The 14720-nt window shown below is 50.5% G+C and overlaps 1 protein-coding gene across 1 annotated transcript; it reads right to left on the bottom strand.

The window, feature by feature from the left end:
* Positions 1-2462: 2462 nt before the first annotated feature.
* Positions 2463-8757, bottom strand: PRDM8 (PR/SET domain 8). The gene is made up of 3 exons (XM_066632281.1): positions 8539-8757; positions 6515-6746; positions 2463-3643 (listed from the first exon to the last, which is right to left on the bottom strand). Exons 1-3 carry the CDS (start codon positions 8755-8757, stop codon positions 2463-2465), a joined length of 1632 nt encoding a protein of 543 aa, XP_066488378.1.
* Between the last annotated feature and the right edge of the window lie 5963 nt (positions 8758-14720).

The following is a 14720-nucleotide window of genomic DNA, read 5'->3' as shown; positions in this document are numbered from 1 at the left end:
GGTAAGAATCTTCCCCCCCCCTTTTAAATGGGGAATAGTCAATTTTTTTGGCTTTCAATGTCCTTGGCTTGACCCTTTAATCTACTGTAACCTTATCTTTCCTACCTGTATTGTATCATTCAGCCCTTCATATACCAACATATGGGTGAGTTCAACTTGGTATTGTCTGTTTTGGCTAGCTGTAGCTCTAGGGTTTCCTCACAGCTCTGCCTGAAGATCCACGAGAAGTTGAACCCGGGACCATCAGCAAGCAAAGCAGATGTTCTACCACTGAATTCTGGCCTTTTATTCCTTCTTTCCGTTTGCTCTCCCTTATTTGGAAAGGACAGAACAGGATTCTGTTACTGAAGGTTCACCCTTACCTATATCTGCTTACTTATACCTGCAAACAAATAGAGGTTTGGGACATAATCCATGACCATGATGCAGTCAAAAGATAATGGCAAAAGTCTCACCCAAGGGCGTGTTTTCAATTCACTACTTTCTATTACTTATATTCTAATAGAGAAGGGCAACAAATGTGCAAGCCTTAGTTCCATGTACGTTTTCTATGGTTTAATTTCTCACAGGCTTTAGTGATGGTTAGTGATGATGGCCCATAGATCTGATACTGCTTTGAAAGAGTACAGCCCCACACATCACTTGCTGTGAACCATCCTATTTACAGGCAGACCCTCTGCATGTTGACTAAAACTTCTCACAAGTGTTCAATAGAGGTCTCACCAAGCATGCATAGGTTTGCAACCATGACGCCCAACCCTACAAGGATATTGTCAGATCCAAGGAGCCTGAAAGTCCCATTTCAGAACATATTGTTAGATCGATCTTAGAGCCACTCTAAAACCAAACTCAGAGGAAGTGCATTCACCTGAAGTTGATCCAGTAGCGCTAGAATGAAAAGGGTTGTGTATTCTGGAGCTATCCAGCTAAAATGAAAGGATAACAACTAAGGGCCAACTTTGTGGAAGCATATGCAGAAATCAAGGAGGCCGCTCCAGAACTACTGCACTCTGAAATGTGATTTGCCCTCTGCCACCTTCTCTTCCTGATGGTGCAACGGTGCTTTGCATTTTGTGGGTGTGTGTACTTATAACCGCATAGATGTGGGTCTACAGGCATGTGCACTTGTATGTACTATTGAATCCCTCACACTCTCTTCAGCTCACGTCTACACTACAAATTCAAACTGGTATCGAACCAGTTTAGATATTGTAGAGACCCCTCTGGCCCAAACTGTGAGAAACTGCAAATTTTGTGACAGTGGCATAGCTGGGGGGGCAAAGCACTGAGTTTTGCAGGGAGATTCACCGAAGCGTGTAAACAACCCCTTCCCTTCAGAGCCCCTCTGGGTGGGGGAAGCAAAATGGATGAGTCTCACCATGGCATGCAAGCAGTCCCTCCCCTTTGGAGCCATACTGGCCACCTGGAATGGCTTTGAAGGGGAGGGGCCGCTTGCATGCCATGGCAGGGACTTGTGGTGGGTGGGGAGGCAGGTGAGGCAGGGCCTCCCCACCGTAGTCCTTTGAAAAGTGCCGTTGTGAGGTGTGCAAGCTGTGTGCATGGGTTGTATGTGCTTGCACACCAGCGATGTGTGGTGCTGTGGTGGAAGGTGAGGCAGAACTGCCCCACTGGAGTTCTCTGGAAAAGCATGCCACCCCTGTGACCATGTGAACACTTACAGCGGACTGGCTCTAAGTAGCTGGAGTTCATGCGTTGTATTTATGTGATTGCAGCCACCGCAGTGCAAGGGATGGAACTTTCTGAAGGACTCTGGCGGGGTGGGGTGGTTCTGCCTCACCTTCCACCCCCACATCGCTGCTGCACACCTCACACACAGTGGTGCTTCTTGAAGGACTCTGGTGGGGTACTTCAGACTCATTTTCACTCCCACATGGCTGTTGCACACCTCACATATGGTGGTGCTTTTTAAAGGACCCCAGTGGGGGGCTCTGCCTCACCTTCCACCCCCACACCACACATGGCTGTGGCACACCTCACACATGGCGGTGCTTTTCCAAGGACTCCGGTGGGGAAGGCTCTCCCTCACTTTCCACCCCTCCTCCCACACTGCACATGACTGTGGCCCATCTCACACGCAGGGTGCGTGCTTTTCCAAGGACTCAGGTGGGGAGGCTCTGCCTCACCTTCCACCCCCACACTGCTGTTGCACGCCTCACCCACAGCGGTGCTTCTTGAAGGACTCTGGTGGGGTACTTCTGCTTCGCCTTGCACCCCGGCACTGCGCATTGCTGTTGCACACCTCACAGACGGTGGTGCTTCTCATAGGACTTTGGTGGGGAGGCTCTGCCTCAGCTTCCGCCCCTCCCCCCACGCCTGTTGCCCATCTCACCCGGGGGGGGGGCGGCGCTTTCCCCGGGACTCCGGTGGGGAGGCTCTGCCTCTGCTGCCTCCAGCCCGGCTACGAGAAGTCCGGGGCGGGGGAGGCAGGCGCGGCGGGCGCCTCAGTTGTGCGAGGTCATGTGGCGCGAGAGGTGGTGGCGCTCGCGGAAGGACTCGTGGCAGATGGGGCACTTGAGCTTCTCCTCGCGCCGGCGCTTGACCAGCGGCTCCAGCGCGTACTCCTTCTTGTGGTGCGAGCGCATGTGGTAGACCAGGTCGGAGGTCATGCGGAAGGAGGCGTTGCACTTGGCGCACCAGTTCTGCGCCGGCAGGCAGAGCGAGGCGAAGGAGGGCGGCAGCAGCGTCAGCGCCGAGGGCAGCTGCAGCGGCGCCGCCGCCGCCGCCTTGGGCCAGAAGGCGGTGGCGTAGAGGAAGGGGCTCTGCTTGGCGCCCAGCTCGGCCGGCAGCTTCCCGCCCAGCGCCTCGCCCGCGTACAGGCGCGCCGCGCCCTCGCCCTCCGCCAGCTTGCCGCCCAGCGCCAGCGGCGGCGCGCCCGACGAGGAGGCGGCGGGCGCGGAGGGCGGCGCCGGCGCGAAGGGGGCGCGCGCCGGCTGCGAGAAGGCGCTCTTGCGCTCCTCCCCCGACGGCGCCACCGTGGAGAAGGCGCTGCCGCCCTGCCGCGCGCCCAGCCCCGCCGCCGCCGCCGGCTGCTGCTCGGGGGAGCCGCGCTCCTGCTCCTCCTCGGGCCCCCGCGAGGCCTTCTTCACCTCCACGAAGGCGCTGCGCTTGGCCTCGCCCGTCTCCGGGCTGGGCGGCGCGAAGAGGCGGCCGCTCTCCTCCAGGCCGAAGTAGCTGCCCGCCGCCCGGAACTGCTGCTGCGGGGTGCAGGCCAGCTCCTCCCGGGGCCTCTCCGGCCGCCCCCGCGCCGCCTCGCCCGCCCCCGGGTGCTTCCGCTTGGCCTTGCCCTGCGGCGCCGCCTCCGCCGGCTGCGAGTTCTCCAGCTCCCGCGCCAGGTTGTGGAAGTCCGTGGTGGGCTTGCTGGCGGCCCGGCCGCTCTTGGGCTCCTGCGCGCCCGACGAGTAGGGCTGCCGCGGCGGCTGCGGGGCCTTGTCCAGGTACTTGGGGGCCCCCGAGCCCAGCGCGCCCTCCTGCTCCTTGGCGTCCTTGCTGCCGGAGTCCTCCGCCGCGCTGCCGTCGGCGCCGCCCTGCAGCCTCTTGGGGCAGCGGAAGCGCAGGTGGGCCACGAAGGGAAACTCGAACTGGAAGCGCTGGCTGCAGTCCAGGCAGCTGTACGGGGGCGACCCTGCGGCCGGGATCACAAGGCAGACAAGAGCCCGTTAGTTGCCTGGTCTGGCGCACGCACAGCCCGGTCCTCTGCCCCTCTACTCGGAAGCAAGTCCCACTGTGGACAGGGTGGCAGCCTCACCCAATCCCAGGCCTGTCTACACTGAAGGAAGTCCCACTAGAGTCAGTGGGGCTTCCTTCCAGGCAGATGTGGACTTACTTACTTTGGTAAACCTTTATTGGCATACAAAAAGTCCAAGGACAATAACCAATATGACAAGGCAAAGAGATACAACTTTATCAGCTTATCAACTTCTGGCCTTTGCCATAGAAACTGCCGCCAGAAATTCTGCCACCAAAATGGTGATGGAAGGGGAATAATCACTAAGAAGGATTGGGAAAGGATCAACAAGAGAAGCAGGAAGAGAAGAGAGAAAAGGGCCAAGTAGGTGGGACCTGAGATTATGATGGGCAGTACACCGAAGAAGAATATGATCCAAAGTATCTGGTTCAAGTGAACAAAACAGACATGATCTGTTTGAACGAGGGATCTTAGAAAATCTCCCTTGGTGTATTGCAGATGGAAATATGTTCAGTCTCGCTAACATGAAAGCCCTTCTTTTGCTTGGATTAATAAGTTGGATGAAGGTAGATGTGGATAAGGACTGCAGCCTCAGAGCCCAATCCTATGCCCATAAAGAAGTCCTACTAGAGTAAAAGGGCCTTCCTCCCAGCCGCGTTTGCCAAATAGCATCTTCCAAGCAAAATGATTACGGGACTTTGCAATGCTCGGTAGGATCTAAAGGCCAGGGTGTCCAGCCTGGAAACAATCCCGCAGAACCCTCAAGCAGATGGCAAAATTCATGGGATCGCAAACTACCGCCACACCTTGGCATTCCACATAATTCTTAGAATCATTACCTCTCCCTTGGGAGGATGTTTGCACAGGAGCAGGCCTGGCACCAGTTTGTTGTCAGTATCTCTGAGAGATTATGATATTGTTGGGTCAACTTTTGATGAGGTGGGGGTGTGCGTAAAAAGCTTCTTAGATTTTATTCAGTACCCTCCACACATGTAAACACTACACTTCCAAGGTATTCAGCATCTCTTTTAGCCTTACAAAGCCCCTGTAAGGTAGGCTAGGCTGAATCAGTTGCTTGGTATAGGAGTTAGCTTCACCTCAAAGGTTAAATTTGAACATCAGTTTCTCAATACCAAGCCCATCAAGGAGGTCATTGCATCACACCTGATTCTTGAGTTATCCATTTAGTAATTAAAGACCCAATCCTATCCAATTTTCCAGTGCCGATGCAGCATCCCATGGTGGGAAGGCAGTCACAGAGGCCTCTTCAAGAAATGACAATGTTTGATCCCTTGCTTTGGGACTGCATTGCGGCTGCACCAGTGCTGGAAAGTTGGATAGGATTGAGCCCCAAGCCATTTCTGCCCAATGTTGCATGTACATTCAATGTGTACATCTGTGGGCTGGGCAGAAATGGGTTAAGGAGTGAGAAGGGAAACTATATGCAGGAATATTGACTATCTTGGAATTCTACAATTTTTTTTTTTAAGTAATCTTGAGTAATCCACGTTGTTTAAGAACATCTGAGGTGCACTGCTGGATTACACAAAACAACAAGCAGGCTCTTGGTGGTCCACTCGAATTTAGCCAGTGGTGTGTTACTGAACAGTCCAGTTACTACCAGCTCCTTACTTCAAACAATAACTTAAGTTCCCTCACTCAAATTGCTTAGAAATGAAATTTCAGTGGGGGCAGGCTGAGGCAAGACAAGAGAAAACAGTGTAAGTATAACAAACAGAGAAAGTCAAGGAATATGAACTGTCCCTTTTCTGGTAGAATGCCATAAAGATTTTCTGCTACTAATGGTTGGCAACCTTCAGTCTCGAAAGACTATGGTGTAAGCTTACAGCACCCGGTATTCCGAGGCGGTCTCCCATCCAAGTACTAACCAGGCCTGACCCTGCTTAGCTTCAGAGATCAGACAAGATTGGGCATGTGCAGGGTCTAATCCACCCATCCTTCAACGTTTTGGAGTGTCTGAGAGCCTCCATTTTTGCTCTTTCCCCCTTTTATACAGAACAAGATATTACACATATGAGCAGATTGTCACCTTTTCATGAATCTTGGTTGGTTGGTTGGCAACCTTCAGTCTCCAAAGACAATGGTATAAGCCTACAGCACCTGGTATTCCCAGGCAGTCTCCCATCCAAGTACTAACCAGGGCCGACTCTGCTTAGCTTCCGAGATCAGGCATGTGCAGGGTAACAGTAGTTTCCAAAAAATTCACTCTACCTTCAGGGGCTGTGGACTGCAGTATTTAACCTCAGTTTTCACCCACTAATTTTGCTTAACCCCACCTTTTTCCTTTCCATCTAGCACGCCCTCTTCCCATAGGAAATCTCTTTAGTATAAGCCTCATGAAATTTCACCTCTGCAATATCCCCAGACAAACCTAGAAGCAGTGACAACCACCCCACAACGTACACACTTGATCACCGTGCAGACTTGCATGGATACTCCTGTAACTGGGTAAGGCACTTTTTCAAGTGGGTGCTCCTCTTTTATTTAGCGGGGGGGGGGGGGAGAGTAACTGACCCTCCTCACCCCAGCAGTGTCTTTTCTAGTGGCTGTCTGCTAGTGTTCTTTTTGCATCTTTTTAGACTGTGAGCCCTTTTGGGAGCCATTAGTTATTGAATTTTCTCTGTAAACCGCTTTATGAACTTTTCATTGAAAAGTGGTATATAAATCCTGTTTATTATTAATAATAAATAATATTATTAGTCTTTCAAGACTGAAGGTTACCAATAGGTATTATTATTAATAATAATAAAAATCCCAGCACACACCCTGGAAAGAAGCTTTGCCTACCATTCATTTTGCTGTGGGACCTGGTGTTGCTCAGTAAGAGTAACTCGGACAGTTCTTTCCCGTACCAAACCAGTAGTTCCTCGTCTTTGGCAATCCTTCGAAGGGAGCGATAAAACAATTGTCCATTTTTAATGTAGGCTTCCAGGTTCTGTTCCTCTTTGTCTCTAGCTGACTGGACCAGGCGCAACCACATTAAACCTTCTGAGGAGCCGTTGGCTGCAGAGGTGTCCACCTAGGATTCAAGAAGGGTGAGAGTGAGATTCAGAGAAAAGCAGCTATTCCTTGCGCATTTGTTCTGAAATCCAGTCCAGACCTGGAAGTCCTCCGATCGGAGTTGAAGGAGTGGCATCAGTCCTACCACACAGTCACAAATGGGTTTTGCCAGCTATTTGAAAGATGTGCATGTTTACTCAGAGGTAAGACAGAGTTTAGCCTGAGGGAAATCCTGTACATTTACCTGGGAGTAACCTGGGAGTAACCTGGATGGTTACCTGGGAGTAACCATCATTGAGCACAGTGGGATTTACTTCCCAGCAAACATCAAGTGCTGGTTATTGCACTTTCCTGGACAAGATTCATGAGCATGATGCATTTTGGGGGGCTCAGGAGACTGCAGGGCCCCATAGGCTGAGGACAGAGGAGGGGATGGTAAAGCAAGCACACCAAATGGAAAAGGATGATGGGAGAAATTAACTGTTTCAACTCTGCACGGATCCACAAATTGTAGCTATGAGTGATGTAAAACTGGGCTACGATCCTGTCTAGTTACTGATCTTCCTTTGAAACCTGGTATAACTATGTAGAGATTAATCTAAATCCCAGCCTATGCTGTTTGTTTTAAACTGCTGAATAAGATTAAATCAGAACAATCAGCCTAAAGTGATTATAGGCGAAAGAATCCTCACATTACCAGCTTTATTATGGTACCCAGCTCAGATGTATCCAATTTGCACAATGTGTCCAATTTCCCCCGAAATTGCCCTCTTGAAACTGTTGGGACGTGCGCAATCCTGAAGACAACACAGTTTTCTAGTTGGTCCCATTTATATAATTCGTTTGGAAAGGAATCATCTTTATTTCTGTGTGGAATCCACTTCTAAGCGAGCCTGATTTTGGACCTCAGCCTCCACAACTGAATCCAAGAGCTGCGGATTAACTCAGACGTTGGATCATGTTGGTCCGTCACCTAATTTTCTGAAGAACTGTGTGTCTGTGTGAAGGAGCAGCTGATGGAGACCAGAGTCCCAGGGGTTTTAATAATCCTACCAATGAATTCTTTTCTTTCAACTCTACCATGGCAGGTGGCGCCTGGACCCAGAGCCAGCAGGACTGAACCCTTTCTCTCTCTTTGGCTTCCCAAATGCACAGAAGGACTCAAAAAGGTGTTGGAAGGAAATTTCCTATTGCAATTTCAGGGAAACGTTCACAGAAAAATTCTCTTTTCTTCATTCACTGCATTACTTCCTTGACATTTGCTAAATTAAGATTTTAAAAAAGGATTTTTTTTTTTTAAAAAGGGGGACCGTACAGTTTCTGACCCCCAACCTGGTTCAACCCAGCCTAATTTTGAACGCAAATCTGATCGCTTTCCGATATTGATCGATACTGAACACAGATCTGATCCTTTTCTCTTCACCTCAGTCTTCGCCCTAATTTTTAAACACATCTACTGGGGGGAAATCAGTCTTACTCTTGGAAGGCAGCCCCCACATGAGAAAGGTAGGGCTGGAATGGTGGAGTTCACACACACCCCTTGCCACCTTTTACGCAGGTGCTGAATTGAAATCGGATTTATTTGGAATTATGGATTAGAAAGGGATGGAGATGTCTGCGGTCCGTTAACCCCTTACTGCCCGGCCCACAGGTGTACACTTTTGGTCCCTGTTGCGTTTATGCAACGTTGGGCAGAAATGTAAGCTCCTCTGCTTGGAAATGTGTTTAGGGACGGGGCATTGGTTTCTGGAGTGGTAACTATTAGTGCCCTGAGCCGAAGAGAGCCAAGGAGAGGCAGAGATCGCCCTTACCCGGAAAATGTAAGGGACGGTCCTCTTGTCTGTGGACTTGAGGGCGATGAAGGCGATGCTGTCGTAGAGCGAGGTATGGCTGAGCACGCAGGGGCCGAAGATGGCGTTCTCCGGGATGTCGCAGGTGGTGTAAACGCTGGTGAAGATGTCCGTCAGGCACTGCTGGACCGCTTTGGCATCTCCGTCCCAGATCCCCCTTGGCACGCCCGAGTCCTCCATGGCTGGAAACCGGGGAGAAGAGAAAGCGGGGGGGGGGGGGGGACATCTCAGTCACAGCAGAGACTGGCAGCAGGGGGGAAGAGCGGGCTGGAGTGGTGCCAGTTGCTGTGTGTGTGTGTGTGTGTGTGTGTGTGTGTCTAAGCCATGACAACAGCAGCAGAAGTAGCGGTCTAGCCTTGACTGTGATGAAGATGATGATGAAGAATCCATCACCAAAATTCAACACCCTGAAGTTCCATCGCTTTCAGAAGAAGACATTTAAACTCTCTTCTATGTGCCCATCCTGTGGACGGTTAAGGGAGCCAGCCAGACTGAGGGGCTCCCAACCCCCCCACCCCAGTAAACGTGGGAAGGATCGGACTGTATGTTGTCTCTCATTGAGATCCACAAGGTTTAGAAATGAGTTAACTTTGGATAAAAAAGTGCATCATCATCATCATCAATGTAGTAGTTTTTGTGTGGAAATATACGATCATTAGCTGTGTTGTCATTTTGATGTGAATAAAATAAGACAAAAACCAGACATCCCAGGTCCTTGGGAAGGAGTTGATGTCTGGATAAAGCAAACCAGTCAATAACATCTACCTGATTGTGCAAAAATATAATAATAATAATAATAATAATAATAATAATAATAATAATAATAATAATAATAATAATAATAATAATTTTATTGATAATAAAGAATAATAAATAGTAATATTATCTAATAATAATTTCATTGATAATGAATAATAAATAATATCTATTGGTGGTTATTGTTATAAATTATTATTATTATTATTATTATTATTATTATTATTATTATTATATTTTAACCAGTCAAGAACACCTACCTGACTGCGTAAATCTCATAACACACAAATCCTTTCCACCACCACCACCACCCCCAAAAAATCCCTGAACTTCAACAATCCTGTACACCCTTTCCTGGGAATAAGCCCCATTGAACACAATGGAATTTACTTCTGAGGTGGTATGTGTTGCATAGGATTGTGCTGCAAGCCTTATACTGAGATTTATCGTTCCCCTGATTTCAGTGAAACTTCTTTCCAAGTAGGAAATGTATATATTTGTATAAGTATAATGTATGTATATGTATAAGTATGTGTATATGTTTGTGTGTGTGTATACACACACACACCCTTAGTTTATAGATTTATAGATATTTAGTTTATATATTATAGATTATAAATTTATAGATAAGTTTATAGATTTCATTTTCTAGCAAGCAACTGATAAATTGGCAATGAGGGGAAGATTTCTTTTTAACTCCGGAAAGAAAAACAGGTCCCAGTGTACAGAGGAGCCTAGGAGATTTACAGCCCAATCCTAGGCATGTCTACTCAGAAGTAAGTCCCCATTGTGTTCAATGACACTTACTCCCAGGGAAGTATGGCTAGGATTGCAGACCTAGAGAGGTGGAACTGAACACGCACAGTTCCCCAATCTGAATTCCAAATCTGCCTCTCCCAGATTTTTAGTGGATGCCAGAGAGGCGCAACCGTGCAGGGCAAAGTTGACCTCCGAGCCCAACCCCGGTGCTCGCTCCGGTGTCTCTTTCCCCTGCCCACCCCATGCAAGTCTGCTGATGGCCCCGGCATGGCAAATGGATTTGGAGAGCCTTGTCAGTGCCTCTGATCCGATGTCAGCTAACCTTTGGCGGGCGACTCCAAGAGGGAGCGTCTGTCTGCTCATTACCATAATCCGGCACTTTCCCTCCGAGACTTTAATTAAAAGCAGAGAGCAGAGGTAATTATTTCTTACCTCGACACGCTTATTTATGGGGGGGGGGGGGGCGAGGAATCCCAGCCACCTTGCTCTACACGCGCAAAGCAAATGTGGGGAGAAGAACTGCAGCTGGGGAGGCAGGCGGTTATTGATTATTGATCATCGATCAGAAAAAAACAAACAAACCAGCAGCAAGCTCACTTTTTTAAAAAAAAATGTTTTTAAAGAACTTAAGTTCTTAAAAATGAAAATTTAAATAAATTTAAAAAATGAAAATTAATTTAAAATATTAAAATTATATTTTAAAAAACGATCCGAGAGAGAGAGAGAGAGAGAGAGAGAGAGAGAGAGAGCGCTGAGGTTGTCTCCCTGCCCCCCCCTCACCTGCCTTGTCTGAATTGCTTCTTCTGCAGGGCTAAATGAGGCCACAATCCTCCCCACGCTTACCTGGGAGTAAGCCCCATTGACCACAGTGGGATTTACTTCCAAGCAGACAAGCCTAGGCTTGGGCTCTGAATCCCCTCCCGGACTAGGAGGACCCGCGGAGATGAGAGCAGCAGGTCCCAACTCTTGCGCAGGGGAGAGTCCCGCGGGATCGGGGCCACCGGTGGCAGGGAAAGGACGAATTGGAGACCTCCTTGCCTGGGGAAGGACCGTTTCCAAGCCTACTCTCCCAGCACAACGGGCGCCGTCGGAGCGCCTGGAAAACGGTCCTTTGACAGTGGCGTAGCTAGAGGGGGGGCAAAGCACGAAGATTTTCAGGGAGCCTCACCGCAGCGGAGCCATTCCAGCGTGGGGGGGGGGCGCAAGAGGAGACCCAGAGAAAAGAAGAATGCGAAAAAAGCCAAGGGGATCAACTCTGCCCCCCCGCCCGCGTCCATCACTCACATCTCCAGGTTTCCGAAGGGACGAGGAAAGTTCGTTCAGGGCAGAAAGGCGACCAGATCGCAGTTTGTTGGGGTGCGGGGGTGGGAATTCTGGTTAAACAAAAATAAAGCAACCCCCCCCCCCACTTTTATTGGTGGAAGAGATCCGTGTCTTTCTCGCGGCGTGTTTTCCTTGGAAGCGACTCTCCCAGCGGGGGCTTACTCCCTAGTAAGTGTGTCTGGGGTGGCTTCGTTTTTATTTCGCTGTGATTCTTTGCGACGCCCCCCCCCCCCCCACTTTAGCAATTGTAGTCGTGCGTGTGTGGATCCAGGGCTGTGTGTAGAGAAGTCTTCAGACCCCCCCCGATCTGCACACACGCCCCTCTCCACGGTCTGCAGAAGGGTGCTGGCCAGCAGCGGGGGCAGGACCATTCAAATGCAATTCGGTGGAACAATACGGGGGAGTTATCCTGGGGGGGGGGGGGGCCGCGAGGGACACAGCTCCGAAAAGGACTGTTCGGTTTTGGTTTCGAAGGAATATAATCTAATTTTGTTTTCTTGGGAAGGAATATAGCTATCGATTCTGGGGTGCTCTCTGGGGTTTCTCTGGGAAATCCCCTCCGGAGCCCAGCGGCCCCCCCCCGGACCAGATCAGGCTGCCAGAGAGCTCCCTTCTTCCCCCCCCCCCCCACTTTCCAGCAGAGCTCCAGCCCTTTTTGCTCAAAACAGGCTCCTTCCACGCATTGTCTGATGATCTCCCCCACCAAATCCATCCAGAAAGAAAAAAAATTCTGCACTCTCCCCCCCCCCTTTGTATTGATCCTTTTGCCCTGACATCTCCTCGCCCCCGTTCTTTTCTTCTCTCTCTCTCTCTCTTTCATTTCTTTCTTTTCATTCTTTTTTTCTTTTTGGTGCCAGGAAATCAAATCCCAAAGAAGCGAAGCGTGTGTGTGTGTGTGTGTGTGTGTGTGTGTGTGTGTGTGTGTGAGAGAGAGAGAGAGAGAGAGAGAGAGGCAGAAAATAATCCCAAAATCTTTACTTACCAGAAATAAGGTCAGGAATTATAATCCTAGAGACCGAAAGGGAGAGGGGCTGGAAAAAAAAAAGGCAAAAAAATAAAAATAAAAATAATCCCAGCAGAAAGTGGCACAAAAATTAAAAAAAAAAAAAAATATATATATATATATATATTAAAAAAAAATAAAAATGAAAGGGCAGGCTATGCGAGGTCCCCTTGTTCTTTTTTTTTTGGTGGGGGGGCACCCGTGCCTATTGTATCAGTGCATTTTCCCTGGCCAGGGGGAGATGCAGCGCTCTTCTGGTGCAAAAGAGCCGGAGGAAGGCAGCCCAGGGAGGCTTGGGCAGATGGGCCCGGTGCAGCGACTGCCTGGCAGCACCCTGGCACACCGTTTTTGTTTGCTGCACATAAGCTGCTCAATGACGCGTGACAGACCCACCTCCCCTCCCTCTTAACTCTTTCCTAGGCCGGGCAGGCTGCGCGCCTCCCGCCTGCCTCTTCCCGCCCCCCCTCCGGGGCGCAGAGCTGCTGGAGGAGGCGATCCTCAAGCCCCCACCATTCAGCCACATCCCTACCATCCCCACACCCATTCAGCCCCCCTCTCCTCGGGCCTCGAGTCCTACAAGGCCCAAAAGTGCCACTGAAGCCCAGTGGCGTAGCGAGAGGGGGGCAAAGCGCTAAGTTTTGCAGGGAGCCTCACCGCACCAACCCATCGGAGCCATTCCAGAGGCTAATGCCAGAGAAGACCCAGAGAAAAGGCAAATGCCCCCCCCCCGCCTGGAATGGCTCGGAAGGAGAAGACCCCCTTGCATGCTGCGCTGAGTCTCTCTGCAAAAGCTTAGTGCTTTGCACCCCCTCTTGCTACGCCATTGGGCCAGTAATGTCTGCTCTGACTGCCAGTGGCTCTTCCGGAGTGGGTGGGGAGCTCTGGAATGGCTCTGATGGGGCTCGTTGCACGCCGCGGTGAAGCTCCCTGCAAAACCTAGTGCTTTGCCCCCCTCTAGTTACGCCACTTCTGAAGCCTTGGCTTCCAGATCTGTATGAAGGAAAAAGGGAGAGGAGGAGAGGCTCGTGGGGAGGGGAGGTAGCTTAAAAATGGAAAGGGCCACGATTCAGCCCAAGCCCAGGACTGTTCCGTCTCATTGATGTTCATGGGAGAGAGTTGAGGAAGTGACTCCTCGCTGAATCCCAGGATGATGGACTTGGGCAAAGAGGATCGTGTCCATTGGGACACAATCCATCGGGAGGTCCTCGGGAGCACCTTCGACGTAAATAAGTGGGGACCTCAGGACAGTGGCGTAGCTGGGGGGGCAAAGCGCTAAGTTTTGCAGGGAGCCTCACCGCAGCGTGCAAGGGGGCCCCTTCCCTTAGGAGCCAGGCGTTTTGCTCGCCCCTTCCCTGAATGGCTTTGAAAAATGCAAAATTTAGTGCTTTGCCCCCCCCAGCTACGCCACTGCCTCCGGAGAATTTCCTCGCGTTGGTGTCCTCTTCTGAACCATCCGATCGACCTGGCTCTAAAACGACAGCATCCTTCTGGGGGGATCCCATTCACTTCAATGGCGACGGTTCAAGAGATCGTACCGTTGGCATGGCGCAGGCATTGACTGAGAAGCCCCACTGACTGAATTCAATGGAGCTTGCTGCCCAGGCAGTGAGCCGGAGGCTGGCAGCCTTCTCGGCGCTTCCAAGGAAGCGCTGAGACTTGGATCAAGATTCCCCAGTCATGATTCACACGAGAAGAAAACCTGGAGGAAGGCACAGCCCCGACAGACCCACCTTGGTCTCAGTGAGGACACAAGTCTCTTTTCTACTGGAGCTTCTGGGAGAAGAAGGAGGTTTACTGGAAGTTCCTTCTAGGAAAGGACCAGTAAAAGAAGTCTCCAATGGGTCTGTTGTGATGAGGTGCACAAGTGCTGGGCTTGCTTGTGTCAAGGGAGAACACGCTGCTGGGGACCATTTCTTAATAAGGTGTTTTCTAGGGTGTCCACCTGAGTCCTACCATTGGTCATTGAGACATGTAAAATTACGCAGGGGATGGATAGAGTGGATGGGGGTGGGTGGGTGTTCTTTTCCCTCTCACACAACTCCAGAACCAGGGGGCAGCGACTCAAATGGAGTGCTGGGAGAGTTAGGGCAGACAAAAGAAAATATTTCTTTACCCGGCGTGAAATTGGTCTGCGGAACCCCTTGCCTCAGGATATGGTGATGGCATCTGGCCTGGATGCCTTCAAAAGGGGATTGGACAATTTTCTAGGGGGAAAAGTCCATCACAGGTTACAAGCCCTGATGGGTATGTGCCAGCTCCTGATTTTAGAAGTAGGCTACCTCAGAATGCCAGATGCAAGGGA

Source organism: Tiliqua scincoides, chromosome 6 (assembly GCF_035046505.1).
Source record: "Tiliqua scincoides isolate rTilSci1 chromosome 6, rTilSci1.hap2, whole genome shotgun sequence".
Lineage (NCBI taxonomy): Eukaryota > Metazoa > Chordata > Lepidosauria > Squamata > Scincidae > Tiliqua > Tiliqua scincoides.
The sequence above is the reverse complement of the archived record's forward strand: the minus strand, read 5'-3'. Positions and strand labels throughout refer to the sequence as shown.

Bases quoted from the DNA above. Each gene is read 5' to 3' on its own strand.
- PRDM8 (XM_066632281.1), bottom strand. From the start codon at position 8,757: ATGGAGGACTCGGGCGTGCCAAGGGGGATCTGGGACGGAGATGCCAAA. The intron at 6,747-8,538 runs GTAAGGGCGATC...CTTGAATCCTAG, and splicing joins CCGTCCCTTACATTTTCCGG to GTGGACACCTCTGCAGCCAA. The intron at 3,644-6,514 runs GTAGGCAAAGCT...TCCCGGCCGCAG, and splicing joins GTCCCACAGCAAAATGAATG to GGTCGCCCCCGTACAGCTGC.